A 21,769-nucleotide genomic window follows, 5' to 3' on the forward strand; every position below is an offset into this window, starting at 1 on the left:
GGGAATAAGAAGGGCTCCTTGGAGAGACAGCTCATTCTAGAAAAGGGGCAGGAGTATCCTGAAGTGCCAGAAAGTAAGAAATTGCCCAAAAAACACACAAACAAAAGTCCAACACCTTGATGGGACAAGGGAGCCAAGAAAAAGGTTCCCACCCACCAAACCTAGAACAATTTGAGTAACAAAACAATTTGAGTACTAAATTATAACCCAAGGTATAAAAATATTTTGAGTCCATACTGATATGATTGAATGAATAATGAACGAAATGAAAAAAAAAAAGGCTCCCATGTAGAATTCCAAATAATTTATGCAGATATTCTGCTTTCAAGGAGGGAGAACGTGACTCTCCATTCCAAAGTGTGGACTGTGCACAGTGACTTCTTTCCAAAGAATACAGTATGGAAAGGGGGAGGAAAAAAGAATAACTTTACAGAGGAGAAACATGACAAACATTACCTTAGCGAGTGATAAATATGGCACTTTACCTCTGTGGTCTTCCTCCCAAAAACCTGGAACACCATTCTCATCATGAGGAAAACATCAGACAAATTCTGAGAGAGAGAAATCTATAATACCTGACTAGTATCCCTCAAAACTGCCCAGGTCATCAACAACAAGGAAAGTATGAGAAACTGCCACAGCCAGAAGCCTAAGGAGACAAAAGCTAAATGTAATGTAGTATACTAGATGGGATTCCAGAATAGAAAACAGATATTAGGTTAAAATTAAGGAATTCTGAATAAAGTGTAGACTTTATTATATTACACCAGTTAATTAGGACTATATTTTATATGTATTATTAATTCTTATTAATATAGTTAATAACAATATATCGGTTTATTAATTATACAAATATATTAATATAAGATGTTATATTAATATATTTGAGGAAAGTGGGTACAGGGTATGGGAATTCTCTGAACTTTCTTAATTTTCCTGTAAACCTAAAACAGTACTAAAAAAAATAAAGTCCATTAAAAAAAAAAACAAGACTTTTATGATTTCTTCACTGGGGTAGTAAAATTTGACTAATATACCCTCTCAGGATTATTATGCAAAAAAAAAAAAAAAGGTAATTTAAAACTTTTAGAAGAAATCAAGAGTAGAAAATGTCTGATCTGAGAGTCAAAAATACATAAAAGAACTGGCAACTCTGCCACTAATTTTAAAATCTTGAATATGACTCATCTTTCTGGTCTAGGTTTTTACACCTATAAATTGAGAGGGATAAAAACAGCCTCTGAAACCATTATCATTACATTAATTGTAAAGTGTCAGAATAAATCTCTTTATCTAGTAGGTTATAATAGTAAACAAAGAATTTCACTGTACCTCTAATTTCAAAAAGAAAAATAAAAGCCGAGTTAAATTACATGGACAATTAGCACAATAGCTCTGCCACTTCTACTATTAGGAGTTGACTCCCACCATACTGAATCCTAGATCCTAGTCATTCATTAATTAAACAACTTATTAACTACTGTATCTTCATCCTAAAGTAGCAAAGAAGTAAAGGTAACAAAGATGACTGGATATAAAAATCAGAAATGAGTACTGTTATGACAGGAAACGGTAATATAATAAGAGGAAGACCCTAGGATTAACGTGCCTAAAAGTTCCAAAACTCCACACCACAATATTCATGTTTGTGTACTTTCAAACTGAAACATAACTTCAGAATCTAACAACAGTCAAGATTATAATTCACTTCTAATATTAATGAATCAAATGTGAAAAGGAACATTCATTCTTCAGAGTGCATTAATGAATGGGGTGACAGGAAGGAAGACTACACAGCATGGCAGCAACAGCAGAGGTATCCACAGTGATCAGAGCCTCTGCACTGGTTCATCTCCCATCGCTCCCTCTTTTGTTTCTCTTTGTTTTCACAACTGATGATTGGCAGACCAAGTAATTCAAGGAAGCCTTCTTTCTATTTAACAAAAAAAAAATGGCAATACCACCATCACAATAAATGAACTTAGGACAGTCAGGGGTTACTCAAAATTAAACAGATGCAGAATTACAGAATATAATCAATGCAGGTGGTCTATAAATATGATTCCACAGAATTTACTATGATGATTAGAAAAATAAGACAGAGAAGAAAAAATGAATCTTTAACAAGAATGGCCATGATTATAACAATGTAGAGAAACAACATCATGTATAACAAACTTGGTTCCTAGCTTCAAGAAATTCACAATCTAGGAAAGAGTTAAATTAACAATTGCTCCACTCTGCATAAGTACTAAATGATGCATACGCTAAATGGCTACAAAGTTTTCCTGAAATTCTTCAGAGCCAAGTTCATGAATTTATGAATCTGAACATTTAGTTCAGATTATTAATAGATGAAAGAACATCAGTTTTTGTATAATTTTATTTTGGGCACAAAGAATAAATATATTTCTCCATGTTATATTTCTACACCAAACTTGATTGAGAATTTTAGTAAAAATTAAATATACATTAAAAAGAATTGCACCGAGGACATTCTGCAAACTGTTCCAAAAGTTGAGTTCCAAAATCATTTTGAGCAATGACGTTTGAGTTCAGCAAAGTGAGGAACTGATACCTTAAAGTTAAAAAGCTTCTACTTCTTTCTGCTTTTTAAAATAAAGCTTAGAAATCAGTAGTACTACCTTATAGTCACATGCTACCTAATATAACCACTACGTTATTCCTGTATTTCAAAGGCCCCCTCAAATTAACTATTTTTTATCACGCATTTAAAAGGAAATAACCATAATAACAACATGGAACCTTCCCAAGGCTTTAAAGTCCACATATATTATACACTCTGAATTCTTTTTACCTTATTAAAATTTATCTTCTAAAGAATATTCATTAATTGGCCAAGTATGCTTCCTATCCGTGCTCTTGCAAAAGTCATAATTCCTTTCCCCAAAATAGTTGATTTTTCTTTAAATACCAGTATTCATATTTATTATCATTAGTACTATTGATTTCACAACTTCCAGTAGGAAGAATATTCATAAGTCTCTAATTCTCAAGAACCCTTCAGTGTTCTTAAGAAAAGTCATACTTAAAATACCCAATTATAACAGATGACACAATTTGGCTAAAAGCAACCCAAGTTATTGTCAAGACTGCTAAGTGAATGCCAGTTGAGCCCTGTAGTTTCTCTAAATATATTATGATTCTATATCCTGTCTACTTCAAGAGATAATCTGGTAGTATCTTTTAAAACTCCCCCTAAATACTAAAGCAAAAAATTAATGACTGGTCAGTAATTGGCTTTTCCTTGTTAAAAACAATGATTTCCATATTTTTCACACTAAGCACCGCCACTGTTACAAAATTAAAATTCTAGTGCATGCTTCTAATATATGTATACTTACTTATAAATTATGTTTTACTATACTTATTATATACATTATAAACAAAGAACCCCAGAAATCCTTAAGAATGAGGAACAATACACATAAATAGCATTTTCTTCCTGTCTCCCCCAGTGGATTATCTCAAGCATCCCTGGTATGCACATACCTCACCCATACTTTCATTTTTGGTATTCTTTCTGTTAAAATTCATGTAATATAAAACTCACCATTTTAACCATTTTTAAGCATACAATTAAATTAAGTGGCATTTAGTGCATTCACAATGTTGTACAATCATCAGTCCCTGGCAACTATTAATCTGCTGTCTCTATAAATTTATTTATTCTGGATATTTGATATAAGTGAAATCACATGATGTTACCTGTTGTGTGTGGCTTCTTTCACTTAGCATACTGTTTTCAAGATTCATCCATGTTATAACATGTAGAAGTACTTCACTCCTTTTTATAATTGAATAACATTCCACTGTATTGATAACACCTCATTTGTTTATCTATTCTTCAGTTTATGGGCATTTGAGTTGTTCCCACCCTTTGATTATTGTGAAGAGGGCTGCCATGACCAACAGTGTGCAAGTTTTTATTTGAAAACTTGTTTTTAATTCTTTTCAGTATGTATCTATCAAGAAATTGACAAATGGATTTCTACATGGGCACATCTTTTTATTTTACATTTCCACTAGCAATGTATAAGGGTTCCCAATACCCTTATACACACTACTAAGTGGTAAAATATCATTTTGACCCAAAACACAAAATGGTCTATAATGGCCATGTTTTGACAGCCTACACTGCCCACCTCTTTTCTGGAAGACAACCCTGGGGAAAGAATAAGCCAAGGCAGACTTTGCTCCCCACCCCATCCCACCCCACAATAACTCCACTGACCACTGATCATTTTGTCCCAGGTGAGTCAATCTACTAAACAGTCAATAACCAGGTTCTTCAGAGAATGTGAAGACGCTCTGGAGAAGAAAGGTCACAAAGAGTTGGGACCAGGATAAGCAAAACGGGAAGTCACTGCCATTTGCAAACTGAACTGATGGGGGGTAAGAAAGGAAAAAGTGAGTTAAAAAAATTAGTAAAAAGAGAAAAACCAGTCTGCGCTGCACAAAGAGAAGCACAGATAAGAGAGTATAACTTTAAATACTAACAGGTTACACATTCTGGTTCGACTTTATTTCCTGACCTTGAGTCTTCATAAGATTGTCTACTATTTATTTAAAATCTATTTTTTTTTAATTTGACATACTTTGCATGGGTTTCTGATTTCAACCAATAAGCTCTTACTAAAACAAGCTCTGACTACCTTGATTTTATTTCCCTTGTCAGTTTTTTGATAACTTAAAGAGGTTCCATACTAGTTACTGAATCTTAATACCTTGCATGCAAATTGAATATCTTGTATTCAAATTGAATATTTTTTGAGGTACCATAAAAAGACTTTCACAGGGAATTTTTTAAAGAATGTGTAATTTTTTAAATCCACATTTCCTTCAAAAAATGTTTTTTGCCATCCCTAAAGACTCCAGATCTTGTGGCAATAAAACCTTAATGGCTGACCTTTCAACTTGTTCTTAGTATCTGTTTTTCTAAATCTACTCACAGAATTCTTGAGTTTTCCCTCTTAAAATAGGAAGTTAAATGCAACCGTATTGCATTAATATTATAAAAGTTGCACAATCATCTAGAAAAAATCCTGATCACCAGTCAAATCAAGAGTCACATATTTTCCCTACTCCAGAGTTTTATTAGGTTATCCATTCTAAGAAATAATCCACTGTAACATCTAAAAGGTTCACCTTCTATTCTGAAATTGCCAAGACATAAAAGATTCATATAACAGACAAGCTAGTAATTTTTTGTTATAAACTAATATTCTACAGGCAACACAACTTGAATATAGGCAAACCATATATTTGTCAAGCTATCTATATACAATCATTTCACAATAACTTCAAAGGTCCTGGACGTGTCATTTTAAATTATTTCTACCATCTACTCAAAATTATGAGTTTATAAAGAGAAAGCTGAGTAATATCCTCTATTAAAAATCTTTAAATAATAGGACAGATACACAAATACACAAGGACAAACATTTTCTTTCAAGTCTTTCAATTCAATAAATATAAGCCCAACCAAATTCTTACCATTCTGTATGCTTTCTAAAGCCTATTGGCAAACTCTGGATTGTAAAAATATATTTGAAACCATATAAAACATACTAATATACCAAACTTGTAAATCTGTTTTATGATACAGTAACTTCCTCTCTTTGGGATCTGGTATTAACAACCAAATTTACATTTTATATGGCCATATAAAAGCATTATTTTACTACCTGGTAATATATTCGGACAACCAATCCTGATCATGAAATACACCCTTCTATGCCTACCCTGCACCATTATCTCTCCCCAATTCCTGAGTTTAGTGAACTATGTGAATGATTTTATAGTTTGTTCATTTTCTTTTGAAAATCTAAATTCTAAGGGTTTTTTTTAATAGAAAAAGGAAATCACTAACTCATTAAATTCAGAGTCTTAAAAGTCAAACTAATGGTATAAAAATGTCTACTATGAAAAGCATGCTAAATTTTTCTCTGACATTTTCAAAGCTGGATATGGCTTGACATTCTTTCAATGCTACATCAACCAACTAGAAAGACATTGTTCCTCAAGGAGCTCGAGGTCTACTTGTACATGTTTACAATTATAATTTGCTATGATAGAGCACACAAGGAGCAATTAATCAGTCTTGGGGAGATAGGAAAGATTTCTCAGAGAACATGACGCCTAAATTGAGACAGCCTTCTCTCTCTGCAGAAAAAGAAAGGAAAAATAACCAGGAAAAATGGGGCAAAGGTAGACGAGATCAGTTTGGCATAGGAGAAAGTCTGGAGTAAAAAGAGTGTAATAATCAAAGAACTAAAGGCTTAATCTGTTTAGAATATACCGTGTGAAGCAAACAGTAAAAGAGAATATTTAAAAATCACGCAATAATTCATTTTAAAGAGTAGATTTTAGTCTACGGACGTTTACTACAGCTACAGTACAGGAGTACATTGGGGAAACAGTACATGAGCACCACAGAAAGCAATTAAAGAAGCATTTCCAGTTATCCAGTAAAGAAATGTTAGTGACCTAAATTTAAGAAAGGTGAACTGAGAATCAAGAAATAAAGTTGAATCGATAACACTGGTAGGAGAAGAGGGAATAGTGAAGAACTAACTAAAGATTACTCCTACTTTTCGAGATTGGGCAAGTGAAAGACACTACCAATTAAGTAAAAAGATGATGTTGATTAGCGGGTGTGTGTGGAGAAAGCTTGATTTTGTTTGTTTGTTTATTTATAGGTGAGGCAACCCTTGGTTAACCTCACAGATTTTAAGAACCTTGTCAGCTTACAATCCCTTATTTTTTATTGTTTTACGCCTACAGCACCTGGTCTTCCTAGTTGGGCTATCATCCAAGTACTAACCAGGCCCAACCATGCCTAGCTTCTGAGATCAGACATGATCAGGCTTGTTCAGGGTGGCATGGCCATAGACTAGGAAGCTTTATTTTAGACATGTTCCACTGAGTCTACTGTGGGAGATGTAAATGGAAATATTTTGGTAACTGGTCTGAAGCTCAAGAATAACCTGATTAGAGATATACATTTGGAAATCTATCAGTATATAGATGGTCATTTAAGCTACAGCAGTGAGTGAGAATACCCAGAGAGAGCAAGCAAAACAAACAGAAAGTTAATAACTGAAGCCCGAGCAGTACCAAAAGGGGAAGGGCTGAGAAAGAGAATTCAAAATCATATATATAAAACATTAATTAGAAATCAAATCATACCAACTTTTCTTCATAGATGAGAAAACTGACAATCACAGAAATTAGACATTTACCCAGAATCATACTGCCAGCTAAAAATAGTAATGGAAGGGGATTGGAGTGCTCCTCAAATCTAATCCAAACTTTATAAATAATTTACAAATAACATTTTAAAAAGTATTGAGATTCTAGATTTAAATGATAGCATTTTAAAAACAAAAACATGATTGGTGACTTAAACATTACTTATAACATAAAATATTACACTTGTTTTATTTAACTTGACTTTCCACATCCATATATATGTTTTAAAATGTTTATTAAAAAGATACTTTAGGTTTTGACTGTAGTATTTTAAAATCTCACTTCTTAAGACTCAATGCCAATAAACTATTAGCATGATCCTTTCCTTCCAACTAAAAGTTTAAACATAACAAAATAATTTATGGTCTTATATTCTGAGAACTGTTAGCTAAAATATGATAAAAATACATTTAAAAATTAAGGGGAAGGAAAACGTAGGACAAATGAAAAATAGCAAAAAAGAGTTGAGTCAAAGTTCTCAACTTCATATGAATGGTAAAATATTATAGTACTAATAAATTTCTGCAAAATATTCTACATTTAAGAAAAAACATGTATAAGAAACTGAATTAAACTGTTAATTTTAAAAAGCATATAGAACATGGTTTTCTGAAAATACAGCAAATTTGGTCCAGCAAAAAAGCCTGAGGAGTCTAAGAAAAATAGCTAACTGAAATCCAGATACATTCCTCCTTAATCTCTTACGGTTACCATTTCAAATATAATAAACTTCGTTTCAAATCTTCTTGTATGTCACTTTGTCTTTTTCCTATCCTCATGAATTGCACCTGAACCAGTAACGCAATTTTTACTTCTGCTCCAACCATAGCAAACACCTCATCAAGGCAACTAAAATAATCTCGTCTCTTTTACCTTCATTCTTCAATTCAAATTGGTATTATCCTAACTTTTCTGACTTCAGCTTCTTAGAAAAAAAAGTTGCTTAAATTAACTTTTAAGGTAAAAGTAAAAACTAGCCCTCATAGTCAAAGGAATGCCAGCAAGAAGTAATTTCCAAATGGTCAAACTGCAGACTGGGGAAGAGTATCATAGAAGAAAGCACCCCTAACGCATATTAAATCAAATCAAGAGACTCTCACCTCTAGTCATGACAGAATAAATAACACCAAATACCTTCGTGTCATACACAATCAGAAAACTGGAGAAAACATAGAAATGGTTATTGTTAGACAATGGACAACAGCCAGTACAAGACTGTGATCTGTGAGAGAGGGCAAACAAATGAGATAAGCCCTATGATCACATTCACTTTCTACATAGAGGTACCATCAGTACTATTGAACAGTCTGGAGAAGCAGAGACAGAAAATAGAGTTTGGGAAAGCTGAGGCAGCTGAATTTGAGGGACAGAGCACCAAAGAAGAGGAAGAAGCAAAACAAAAAAGACAGAAAACACAGAAATCTGCATAGATGTCCCCTTGAGCCTTTGGCTGAATATGAAGCTATGCGTGTAAAATATCTGATTCCACAGGACCAGGCAAAGAACAACTATCATGGAGCTGTACACAACTACCAATGTTCTTAGGAAGCTAGTCATTCAGGTTTCAATAGCCAGAATAAAGACCTTTTAAATGAGACATCAGAAAGGCCATGCTATAGAAGTAAACTAAATCTAGAATACAGACTGCCACTCTGGACTTTCCCCTAACAGATAAAAGAATAAGCCTTTGTAGGATTATGTTTATCATCGAGTAAATTAACTGCCTATCAGAACAAATTTCTACTTTCTAAAGAAAGAGAACAAAACCCAGACCCTCAATAACATATTTACAATGTCTACCATATAAATATAATAGACATGTGAAAATTCAATCATAACACTATAGAGAATTCTGCCTACTGAGAAAACCATGAATAAGTTATTCAGTCTCCTCTCACTACTTTACAAATTTCTCTATATTAAAATTAGAGATTAAAGAGCCAAATAGAAGCAGCTTTCCATAATAACATAAAAGAAACAGTGGTAAACAGACCCCATAGAAGAGGGGCAAAGAGGAGGGGAAAGAGAAAGAGACAGAGAGAGATAGGTAAATAGAATGGTCACAAGACAGATCTTTCCATTAATTACTATACATTATAATATGTAATGACATGAATCATCACAGAAATAGTATATGTGGTATACTACTCTGCTTGGGAAATATGTAAAAATACATTTTTGAGCCTACTATAAAAATTATTGAAAGTTTCTGCGACTGAAGGCTAAGCTTCCAATAAGTCTCAAATAAACAGTAATTGTTTTAGATAGGTTTTATTGTTAATGAGTATTTATTGCCACATATAAAGAAACAACTATTGTTTCTCCATTCAGAATTTAGATATCTGGTAACATACATAAGACACAGGCTCCAAACCAGAAAGCAAGCAAACAAGAAAACACACAATTAAAACAAACACCCCATGCACTAATGCTTATCTTATGCATTCAAAGAGAAATTCCTCAGTGCATCACTCAAGAATCATGAGACAATCCTGACAAGCTTGGTTATTCAGATTTCCAAGTTTAAAGAGAACTAAAAGCAGTCAATTAGAAGGGAAGGATGAGTTATTAGAGGAAGATAACATATAGCACAAGTGACTAATGAAAGCCAAGAAAAATGAAGATAAGACTATAAGAAGCCACAGAACTTAGAAAACAAGCCAAATTATAATAATGTAAAAAAGCAGAGAAGACCAAATCATTCTAGCAGTGGTGCCAGAAAAGTATCAGTACACAACCTGTCAGTAAAGGTGACCCTAAATCAAGAAGAAATGATTAAATTACACTTGAGTACAAATATACTTGGATTATAGCAAAGATTCATTTTTAGAAACCACTGACATTAGTTGAAATTTAAAATGTTGGTATTCAAAAGAAAAAACGAATTCACGGTATACTTCGATTAGTCAGTGGTTTATTCCACTAAAAACCAAAAACTTTATACTTAGGACAGTTATCTCCCTCCTCCCATTAATTTTGTGCCAAACTACTGGGCCAATCTGGTTATATTCCACAGCCTTCTCCAATGAGTTGAGAAGGTTTATCAAGCATGACTTTTCCCTAGTAAGTTCTGACTTTAATATACATAAACTACATTCTAAACTCTTCAACCAAAGTATTTTTTGTAAATTATCCAAATCCTCTATTTAAAGTCAAACTATAGCTGTAGTTTTATTTCTCTAGTTTGTACATGTCAGTTATTTTTTACAGACATAGCAACCAAATGTTCTATACAATGAACATGAAAATATTTCATTCAATAAACAGGTTACTTACCTATAATGCTGATTCTGACAGATAAAACCAGATAATCATGGTTTCAACTATGGAGTTTAAACTCAGGCTACAGAATTTTGAAAACTGAGTACCCAAGATCTACTCCATGAGAGTTCTCAACTAGAAATCCAAAGTCCATGGAATAAGTTCTTATTGAAGGAGGTAACCACATGCAGTTCAGACTATGAATCAGAAAGCAGAAGTTCTAATCCCATCTCTACCAGTAATTCATCATGATACTTTAAATAAACAACCTACAAACCTTAATCATGAGTTAGGAAATGGGAACTGTACAATGGCACCTATGTTGTCTACTTTGAGTTGTTGTGAATGTCAAATAAGAAACTAGATGAAATTGCTTTGTTATGAAGCACAGTACAAATGTAAAATTACTTTATCCAGGACGGGATGATTCAGTGCTTTCTAAACAAAATCCATCCCTAGTCTTTAAGTTTTCTGGCCCCTTCAAAGAATTTACTTTGACAATATTAAAAGTAGTCTCACAAGAAGTGACTCTAAAGAACTGATGATTTTCTTGATGAGGCTTCTGAAATTGCTGAAGATATCAAATGATTCATCTGAAGCATGGTACAACAGAAGGAAGGACATACAATAATTGTTTATTTAGTACATTAATGTTGTCAGAGGACCAAGTCTAAAACTACAATTCTAGTAAATATTCTTTAGCATGACTAGAAAATAAGATTCTTACCTGGAGACTACTATGGAGTTTAAACTCAGGCTACAGAATTTTAAACAATACTCTCAGATGAGCAATAACTATCTTACTCTTATGCTTTCATTATCTAGAAACTTAAAAATTGGTATAAACATTAGCAATGTTATCAATGAGTTACTTTTGTAAGACCTCAAGAATCTAGAAACCCTAAATCCGACTTGTCATCCTCTCTGTTCATAAAAGGTTACGAGATCTTTAAATGAAGTGCTCCAAGGTCCTTCAAATGATTTTAAAGTATTCTTGTACAATGAGAATTCAGAGGCAACAGACCAAATCACATTTTCATCTGAAAATTTATTTCCCTTGATTGTCTTGTGAACTGGAAGAAAAGCTCTGAATGTTAAAACTCAGGACCTAAATTCTTCCACAACTGCTCTCCCTAGAGCCAGAATTTCAAAACTTAAAAAAAGTTCTGATTCAATATCAGCAAAAGATCTATTCCCAAACAGTTAAGTACATAATCTCAGTCCGTCTGACTATTTAGGCCCAGACGGATTCACTAGGTATTATCTACCACTATAAGACTTCATCAACCTTGAAGACCAAAGAGTTTTGAGATATAGTTCTTCTGACTTCCCAACTCCTAATTTTTGAGAAGGCACATCTGGTAAAATATCCACAACTGGAATTTTGCCAGAGAAAAAGATACTCCTTAGTACCTTGCTCACAGTAGAGTTTCCCATTTGGAAAATATATAAGAGCATTCTGTAGGTTTATGTCCTGGAGAAGAGAGGAAACAGGGTATGAGTACCCAGAACATCTGCAGATTCATTTCTCTGGCCTATGGCCTAATTACCATGAATCAGGTCTAAGGCTAGGACTCTACACACAATATCTCTTCAAACATTTACGAGTGATTAGATGACCCTATATGTGCCATCCTTGCAAACGAGATGGATAAATTACAGGCTGAATGCTAACATAGAATACTGCTGACTATATAATCAACGTTTAGAGGAAAATTACAAATGGAATGAAGAGCTATGTCCTCCTGGCTCCAGACAAAGAACTATGCCATGCTCATTGTTTTCTATTAATAACATATTTTTTAAACTAGCTACCAGGAAATACTCATTCCCTAGCTGCAGAGCTATTCATGTGTAGGCTGGGCGATGCCCATTTCCTGGTTTCAAAAGGCAATTATCTGGAGAGATTTTCCAGTATGAGAAGAATAAAAGAGAAAAAATATTTGACAGGGTGTATGTACATATGTGTGTGCAGAAGAACAGACCCCAAGTGTCTTTTATTTTCTCCTTTACCTCACGTGTCTTTTAACAACATTTTCAAACTGCCAGAAATTTACTTGAGACCTGAAAGCTCTTAAACAGGTATCATAATGCTATTATTAACAATGACAATTGGGTTAAAAAGAGCCAATGTTGTTGGCTCTAGACAAAAAGCATGAAACAGGGACTTTACTGAAATAGATTTTATCTGATATGATCAAACACCCTCTCCCAATTTTCCTTAAATTATCTCTAACCAAGATATTAATCAAGATGCTCCTTCCTCTCCATCTCATTTCTCCTGATTTGTTTACTTTTGAGGGAAAAAAAAATTAAAAGTGAAGTGTGAAAAGTGGTTATCTTCAAAAGATTCGTAACAAGGCAAAAAAAAAAAGAGTGATTTCCTTTTGCCCAAAGTCACCCAATGAGGCATTAATGTGACAACACTGTTCTAATAAAGCAACTACTATCCAACTTCAAAGGACTTTGTATAGCCATGAAACTGTATTGCTCTCATTCTCAAAGCCTTATGTATATGGAACATCATTCTTTAAATGTTATGGCCACTATCTTCAGACAACTGTTGTATAGGAATATCATCCTGCAGAATCATCATTAGGAGAGCTCTTAACAAAAAGTAACATTAATTAATTAATGAGGAAATATTTTCCATCATCAATAACCAGCTAAGCCTTACAAGAGCATCTTTTTTACAAAAGAAACAAAAAGAAAATAATAGAATTAACAGAATATCATTTTGTAAAAATGCACATTTCTTAACTTTTGGTACTCCCCAAAGATATATGCTCTGCTTCCTTGGACCTATAGATAAAAAAAAAACAAAAACAAAAAAACAAAAAAAACACTCTACTTTTAAAAACCGATACATAATACTAATGGGAAAAACTTAACATATCTCAAATTGAAAAAAACTTTACTTATGAGGTTTTTTCCTATCTCAGGTTGAATTTCAAACATTTCAAATGCATAAAAATGCTAATAATCCACAAAACAATGAATTAAATGCTCAGATAAAATGACCTCTTCATTAAACCCAGTATTAAAACATTATTTATAAAGAAAACAGAAGAAAAATTTCAGATGAGAGACCTATGCTAAAAGGCCACCATATTATCATATACAAATCTGAACTATCTATAATGCATGGTAAAAAATTATGTTCCACAACCAGGATTTGATACTTTGATCTGATACATACCCGCATCCGGCAATTGTCACAACAAAAAAAATCACAAAAGTTCCTCAAATCAGTAATTTTACATAGGCTATATAATCGGATTATGATATTAATTTGAAAGCCTACTCTGTAAAAGTAAGGGTGATTAACATACATGTCTTTTACTGTTGCTGATATGATAAATACTTTGTTAACAATTCCTGTCAGGGTCATTTAAACATAGTTAGCTCCAATTCATTTGTGTTACTGTCCAAAATACTTTAAAGAAAATCTAAGCAAAATTGTGATTAAACTTGGACTCTGAATTCTTTGTTTTAAAAAGTACTTTTATCACAAAGGTTGAGAACTGACAGTATTTTATAATATAGTCTCCCTTTATAATTTAGAATTAGGAAAAAAAATTGTCTCAAATACTTTATGTAAGCTATGGTGCAGACTAACTCTTGCTTATATTCTACTTACAACATACAACTAGTTATCACAGTATTAACAGTAATAGCTACTTCTTTAAGTCACGAAAGTAAAAAATGATGCATAAAGCACATTTTTTAATCAAAAGTTGAAACTAGAAATTAAATATAAGTAACTAAGATAAAAGTAGATTTGTAGTCTGCCCGATTTCCCTTATCTGGATGAGGTCTAAGCAATCATGACTTGTTCTACACTATCTAGAAGGCATAGACAATCGAAGTGTATTGTGATAACTAAAACTGTTTCCATTTTATAAATTAATTTAAATAGTATAAAACTTATTAAAAACAAAACACCATCAACCACGTTTTCACATGTCTCTTCTAACTGAGACATGCTGAAATAACAAAACCAGAAAAACATATAGGCACTGACATAGTAATTAAGTTGAGTTTTAAAGTCTTCCTTTTTTTGGAGTTTTTTTTAAGAATTGAGAAAATTATGTTAAACCTAAAACTTCAGCTAAAGCATTAATTTTAGCTATAATAAAAATGCTACTAATAGACATTTATGAATACTGAAAACGTGGGGAATAATAAACAAAGCAGAATTCATGGTTACCATATTTACACATACTCTTTGTTGTGTTTCAGTGCCACATGATCTGATTCAAAGTAATAAACATCAGGATCATCTTCTTCTTCTTCTGTAATGTGCGGATTGGCACTCTCTTTGGCAGATGGTAAATGTCCAATATTGAGTCTTGCTTCTGAAGGTGGCTTACTTTGTCCTTCACTCCCATAATTTTCAGAGTCACAACATATCCTTTTTTCATTCTGAGAAATTTCATCAGGATTTGTGGGAGACTCACTTATATTATCGCTAACAGTTGCATTTGTTTCACTGGGACTAAGATTCTCCTCAAACTGTCCATTTTCTCTGCAAGGAGAACTGTTTTTAGTGGGACTACCTCTGGTAGGGGCTGCCCTTCGTGGTGAAGTTCTCAGAGTATATCGATGTTCTTGAGGTTCCGATAAAGACATCATTTGAGCTGAAACACAGTCTAGAACAGAAGATGGTTCCGGTTCTCCAGAGACTGGCATACTTGTCTCAAGTCTTGTGTCCAGGGTGTTATTGGTGTTTTCATTACACTGCTCTTTTGAGGCACTGCTATCTCCCACCACATCTACTTCCTCCTCAGAATCCCTTAAAGATGACTGAATTTCAGGAAAGGGGCCTGTAGCTGGCTCAGTAGTCAGCTGATTAACATGTTCCACAGGCAGGCAGGCAGTTACTACTTTGTGGTCCTCCAACTTGACCTGCACTTCTGAATTCGTGCAAGGCACGTTATGGTCTATATAACCGTCCTCCTTCCTACTATCAAGGAACATTGAAGTGTGGGTGTCCGAATCCCCATTTTCAGCTACTGATTTTTCCTGCAACACATAGGAACCAGTGCTATTTTGTTTAGTGTTCCCATCAGGCTGACAGTCATCGCAGTTTATACCAGTTGAATCACTGTCATCAACACCATTGACAGCCAAATAGCCTGTGATTTCTTCAACTACTGCAGAATTAAGTGGCCCTTCCTCACTGACATTCACCTTTTTAATTTCCCTTTTCTCACAATCATCCAATATAAGACATCGACAAGCTCGTTTAGTCCCTTGAAAATCTGCATCATTGTCCACTACTGTACTCCTCTGTTCTACTGACTCCTTGTCTGATTTTATAGGTGAATCTTCTTCTGAACTATTTGGTGCTTCAGATCTAAGACAACGCTTAATTCTTTTTAAAACTGGTGAAACAGGTTCTGTTTGCCTTCTCTCGCAATTTTCTACAGCCTGCCTTTCTACGTTATCTTTTTCTGAAGAAGAAAGTCCTTTTTTCCTAGGGCTTACCCATGACTCTCGAGTACTTTGCTGTTTTAAATCAGTAGTTCTCCCACTATTATTTCCTTTCTGAATTTGCACAGGCTCTGGTCTCTTCTTCGGTGATCTTGATCGTACTTGAGAATGAGAAGAGATTTCTTCAGGGTGAGCAATGCTACGATTCCTTAAAGTTCTACCACAAAAAGATTCATCCAAGCCGTTTAACCCCACTGTTGATCTTGTAACACGAGTAGATCGGGAAGCAGCCATACTATGGCAAGTCCCTACAATACGGTCATCATGATCCACTCATTGCGAAACCTTCAAAAATGTAAACAAAATAATGAGAAAAAGGTAATAGTTAATATACCTAAAACAAAAGAATAAAGCTACAACTTTTTAATCCAAATATAGCCAATATTAATAAATTACATGATATAATTTTATTAACATTTCCAAAAATGATAATAACAGCTAACAATTATATGGAACTTAATATGTTCTAGGAATCATTCTATATGTATTGCATACATTAACTCATTTAAGTCTCACAGCAACTAGAATAGGTGCTATTATTATCCCTACTTTACAAATGAGGAAACTGAGCTACATACAGTTTAAGTAATCTGTCCAAAGCCACACAGCTAAGTGGCAGGGCAGGGCACTGGAAACCACCCTCTGATCTTAACTATTTATCTGCCTCTCAGCACAGGCACAAAGAGCCCAGAAGATCTCTCTCAAAGACGGGATTTCATCTTAGTTATTAAAATAATAATCTTGAATTTACATAGCAACTATTACAAAAACGATCCCACTCATTTGTTATGTTTTCTCAAAACATTCCTTGGAGGTAAAAAAAGCAGGTGATGTTCTTTTTAATTCACTCTTACTAAAATGAGTTTCAGGTAAAATCCTTTGATGACAAGCTATGTGGCACCCAAAGTATTCTGGATGCAGTAGAATTTTTTTTTTGGTAATTAACCAGATGGATATAAATCACATCTTAGCTGACACTGGCGAAGAGCAAAACAGAGCAAAGACAAGCCTCTCTAGCCCCTAGAAGTAGAACCATAAATTAGCAAGTAAAAGGAAGTATTCTAAAGTGGATAGAAGAAAAAAGGAAAGAAGCAAATACATTTAAGAAATCAGGAGTATACATATAACTCCATCCTTTCCTTCTTAGAACTTCTGTATCTATGTGTATGCGCCACAGTTTTAAGGCATTTTGGAAGACATGAGCATTTTCTGTGTGGATGCTTGGTGTTTCTAAAATAAAATGTAAGAAAAATTGAAAAAATGCCCCAATTAATCCATTTGGGTAAACTCTTGAGTGGCTTAGTGGTTATTTCCCAACAAATAAAATAAGTTTCAAGTCTCCATTCTTCTACTGCTCTTTTGTTTAGCTTTCACAAGGTACTTTGCCACTTCACTGCCTAACTTCGAATGGGGTGCACAATGGATAAAGAAGCCAGTAATGACTGTAGTAGAAAATTTCACAGTATCCTCCCCTCCTCCCTTCGCCATCCTTTCCACTGCCTCCCTCTCCTCATAACTCTCCAAACGACCCTGCCCCTGCAAATCAAAAACAATTTCTCTTTTGCCTCAACTATAAGTATCTTAGAGTGGAAAGGTTATAAAGAACTACAGAAGACACAGCAACACACTACCATGTACAAAAAAATAAACATGAGAAACTGTTTTTCTGTTCCTGTCTGTTAACAAATGAATTTGAGTACCTGTAAAATATATAAGTTGGTTGAATTCAGTTTTATTTCAGAGTATGGCACACTTTCAAATTTTTAATTAACACTTTTTTAAAATCTTATAAGACTCACAAAACCTGATCTGGGATTAAAGCATGAAAATTTGTTCTAGAGAATTCCATAGCAATCACATGAATAATAAGTATGGGACACCAATCGGAACTTGGAAATACATTTCTCACAATAAACTTTTACTGTTTTGAGATTCATTAGAGGAAACTGGCATTTAATTCTTTTGTTAAAATTGTGTCAAGATTACAGTCTATTATTTTTCTTCACAGGTAATAAACACTGAATGACCCATAAATATACTTTAAATTATAAAAAATTAAGTTAAACTTCAAATGATGTTTCAAAAGAGCACAAACTAAAAAATATTAATATCAATTTATTTGTTTCATGTATCCAAAACTGGAGCTCTCAAATTTGAAATTACTGATTTTTAAATATTAAATACCTATGTAAATATACAAAGAAAACATAAATCAATAACTTTACTTACAAAATCTAATGCAAACATCTTCAATGCAAATTTTATTATATTCAGAATATGGTTATATTAATAACTTAATTTGATTCAATTTTGAATTTGATTCAAATCAAATTTAATTAGTCACAATTGAAAGTTAGTGATTTTTAAATATTAAATATCTATGTAAATATACAAAGAAAATATAAATTTTACTTATAAAACCTAATGAAATTTCTTCAATGTAAATTTGGGTATATTCATTAATTTATGGTTTGACTATAATATTGGCAATAGTAATATTTTATAAATACACAAAAACAACCTGTTAATCTTTACTTTTTAAAATGTGATGCCAATTAAGAGCATATAAATCTCATATGATCCCAATAATGGGCATTCCTAGCCCTTCTTTTCTTTCCACACCAATCCAAATGAGAGCAAAATCCCTGCCTTGCCATTATTAATGAAATAAGCCTATTCTTATTAGTACCCAGAACTACTTATAAACATATGTGTGTGTGTGTGTGTGTGTGTGTGTATAATTACAAAACACCATCGATGAGGGCCTATTTTATTTCTCCACCATTCCAGTAATCAAAATTTGATTAATATTAAAAAAGAAATTTTTGGTTTCTTTTGCTAAAAATGTTTTTATTCCATTTAACTACAATGAAGCCCAAGTTTTAGAGTTCTCAAATCCTTTGCTATATTTAAAGCAAAACTTTTATAACAAACACCCTTTGGTATTTCAAATTCTTGTAACTCAAAGAGTGGCCTGAGACCCAGCATCACAGGTATCTCCTGCAAATTTGTTAGAATGCAGAATATCAAGCCCTGCCCCAGACCTACCAATTAATCAGATTTCCTGATAATTTATATGCCTGTTAGAGTTTGAGAAGCAGTGCCTTAGACTACTGCATCCAGACAGTAGTCTATTAAAGTAACACAGCTATCAAGTTTCCAAATAAATTAGACTTATTTATAGTATGTCCTTTAATTTCTTAATAATAAAATTATGAATAAAGCCATGATCTCTTTAGCAAAGGAAGCACCAGAGGACTATAAAAATCTCTTGCCTGAAATTAACATACTGCATGCACTTATGGTAATAAATTGCTTAATATTCTGAAGATTACAGTTAAATGAAATTTTAACACTCATCTCTGATTTTTTTTTTCTGTTCTAAACTTTTTTCATCTTTTCTATTTTGGATAGGCATACAAAAAAACATAAACTTTCTGCAGTCATCTAATAACCTGACTTCAAAATTCAATTACCAAAAAGGGACTAAAAATGTCCTGATGATCTCAACCAAGGCTCAAGATTGTTTTGCCATGCCTAGCAAAGTATTATAGACTAAAATCAATTGTTTTCCATTTAGCATAATAATACAGTTACTGAAGAAATTCAGTGAAGAGGTTTGCAACACAAAGTTATATTCCTGCCAAAAATCATGTTGCTACAGGAACATAAAGGAACTCGTTTATAAAGTAGTAATACTCTTGCCAGTTAACTAAATAGGAGGCACATGGTGAACATCTTACTTAGCATCCAACCGGAACTGCAAATTCAATCGCTCTAGTTTTAGAATTAAAGAAACTTAGTTAACATATTCATATGGGCAAAACCCAATCCAGCAACTAGAAAGAAGTTCTGCCTATATATTATACACTAACTAATGGATGCAGCACTTTCTAGAACAGAAGGGAAGTTAATATGACTAATTACTCCTTTCCTCAATTTCCCATGCTCATAGTTTTCATTCAATTGGAGGGCTTTTCTGGGAGAGTTAATCAACCTAATTTCAGCCTCTCCATTCATAGTAAGCCCCAAATCCTACATATAATTCCACATATCTCATCTATTTATTTGCTGTCGAGCTACCCTTCCCCCAAATTTGAATCTTTTACTTTATATTTTTCTGAAACTCTCTGAAACAGTAAAATTTGTTTCAGATCAAAAATTTCTAGCCCCTGTGCTCACATCTGCAGAAGTACATCAATAATAACTGAAATAATAAACATTAAACTAAAATGACTGACCTAATGAAATACTCCAACTATCGCCTTTACTAAATAAACGAAATCTCAAAAAGATTTCAAAGACAATGCCTATAACTTTTTGCTTCTCCTATAATTACCAAAGTAGTATAGTTTCTTTTGGGAATTGAGGGACTCAATCCTCCACTAGCATCAACGTTCTAGCTCATATTTACTATCAGAATATTTAGTTTTAATAAGTGAAGTTTTTAGGAAATTGGTCATGATACTAGGTAGACAAACCAAAGTGAAAAGCAAAAAGAGCAAGAGCAATTGGAAAATGTTATCAATATGATTCTTTTCCTACTTGTCTAGAATATAAACATGAACTGCTTAATAATGGTTCAGACTATACTTTTTACATAATTAAGACAAATTTCTTCAGCCAAGCAAGTACCATTATTACTATCAGGTTAAACATATCTGTAAGATTAAAAGTTTCTATAAGGTTAAAAGTAGGAGAGTGAAACCTGAAGAACCACCCATGCAATTCGACTTGAGGTTCTTAATATTCACCTCTCTCTGATGCCTGGGACTTCTATTACGTATTGTCTTGTATAAAAGGATCTCTTATTTCTTTCCCCATTAAGAAGCACATATGATTGATTGACTGATTGACTGATTGATAAATAGATAGAGAGAGCTGAATGAATACACACTTAAAAAGACAATTGGAAGTAACAAGAAGTCAAGGAATTTCATAATGCCCTTATATCAAAAATACCTAGGGTGTCAAAAATAGGTAAATGCTCTAGAGATTCCAAAAAACTCAGCCACTTCATTTATCTACCTGTTGGGAAAAGAGTGGGAAAATATTTCATCCCCAACCCATTTCCTACAGCTCCACAGTCCTATGAACAGCTAAGCCAGACTATACAATTTTCCATGCAGAAAAGAAACTATAGAAAATTAACAAGCTCCTCTCATCCCCCAAATCAAACTGTAGTTGTCTTCACTACTGCAAGACTAAATAACTTACCTGTACAACCAAAGATCTATCATTGTGGAAATATATCTCTTTTCCTTATATCCTGAAGGAGTTGGAGCTATGATCTAGAAAAGAGCTTAAGCATCAGGGTTTCAGACTCTCAGCTTCAGCCATGTAGAATACTAGAACTTCCTAAATTCCTTTCTTTAAAATAAAATAATAAAAAAAAAAGAATTAAAAAAAGCAAATTAACTTACACTAATAGATTCATCCCTCCTATAACAAGAGGAAATAGCAGGTAACAGACTATCTGTTCATAGTAACATCTTTGGTACTTCTTGGTAACTTTGTAGCCTCAGAGATACTAAGAAATTGGAAAAGGATTTTTAGGAACCAACAAAAACCAAAAAGAGCTTGAAATATACTAATCTTTACAACAACTCAATATTAATTTGAGTCACAATGAGACTCAGTTCTTTTCTACAGTCTCAGGCAATATTTTTTTGAGGTGACCCAAAGGCTGCCCTTGATAAAAGTTCTCATACAGAATTTATAAACTCTTATTCTAGAG

General features: G+C 33.3%; 1 protein-coding gene and 1 pseudogene across 10 annotated transcripts in view; both read right to left on the reverse strand.

Moving 5' to 3' along the window:
* The window catches only part of ZZZ3 (zinc finger ZZ-type containing 3), an 84,990-nt gene that overhangs the window by 26,109 nt on the left and 37,112 nt on the right, over positions 1 to 21,769 (reverse strand). For 5 of the 10 annotated variants that reach the window (XM_039838635.1, XM_039838629.1, XM_039838636.1 and 2 more), the window contains exons 3-4: positions 21,250 to 21,402; positions 14,762 to 16,317 (exon numbers count right to left, since the gene is read on the reverse strand). The exons of 1 other annotated variant lie outside the window; for it this stretch is intronic. In XM_039838635.1, the coding sequence (XP_039694569.1) occupies positions 14,762 to 16,266 (1,505 nt within the window). In that variant the 5' untranslated portion in view covers positions 16,267 to 16,317; positions 21,250 to 21,402. Of the gene's footprint in view, positions 1 to 14,761; positions 16,318 to 21,249; positions 21,403 to 21,455; positions 21,563 to 21,769 lie in introns of those variants that run through there. 4 more of the 10 variants (XM_039838637.1, XM_039838633.1, XM_039838632.1 and 1 more) reach the window with 3 other exon arrangements.
* Positions 6,799 to 6,917, reverse strand: LOC120583520 (uncharacterized; annotated as a pseudogene).

This window comes from Pteropus medius, unplaced genomic scaffold, assembly GCF_902729225.1.
Source record: "Pteropus medius unplaced genomic scaffold, Ma_sr-lr_union100, whole genome shotgun sequence".
Classification (NCBI taxonomy): Eukaryota; Metazoa; Chordata; class Mammalia; order Chiroptera; family Pteropodidae; genus Pteropus; species Pteropus medius.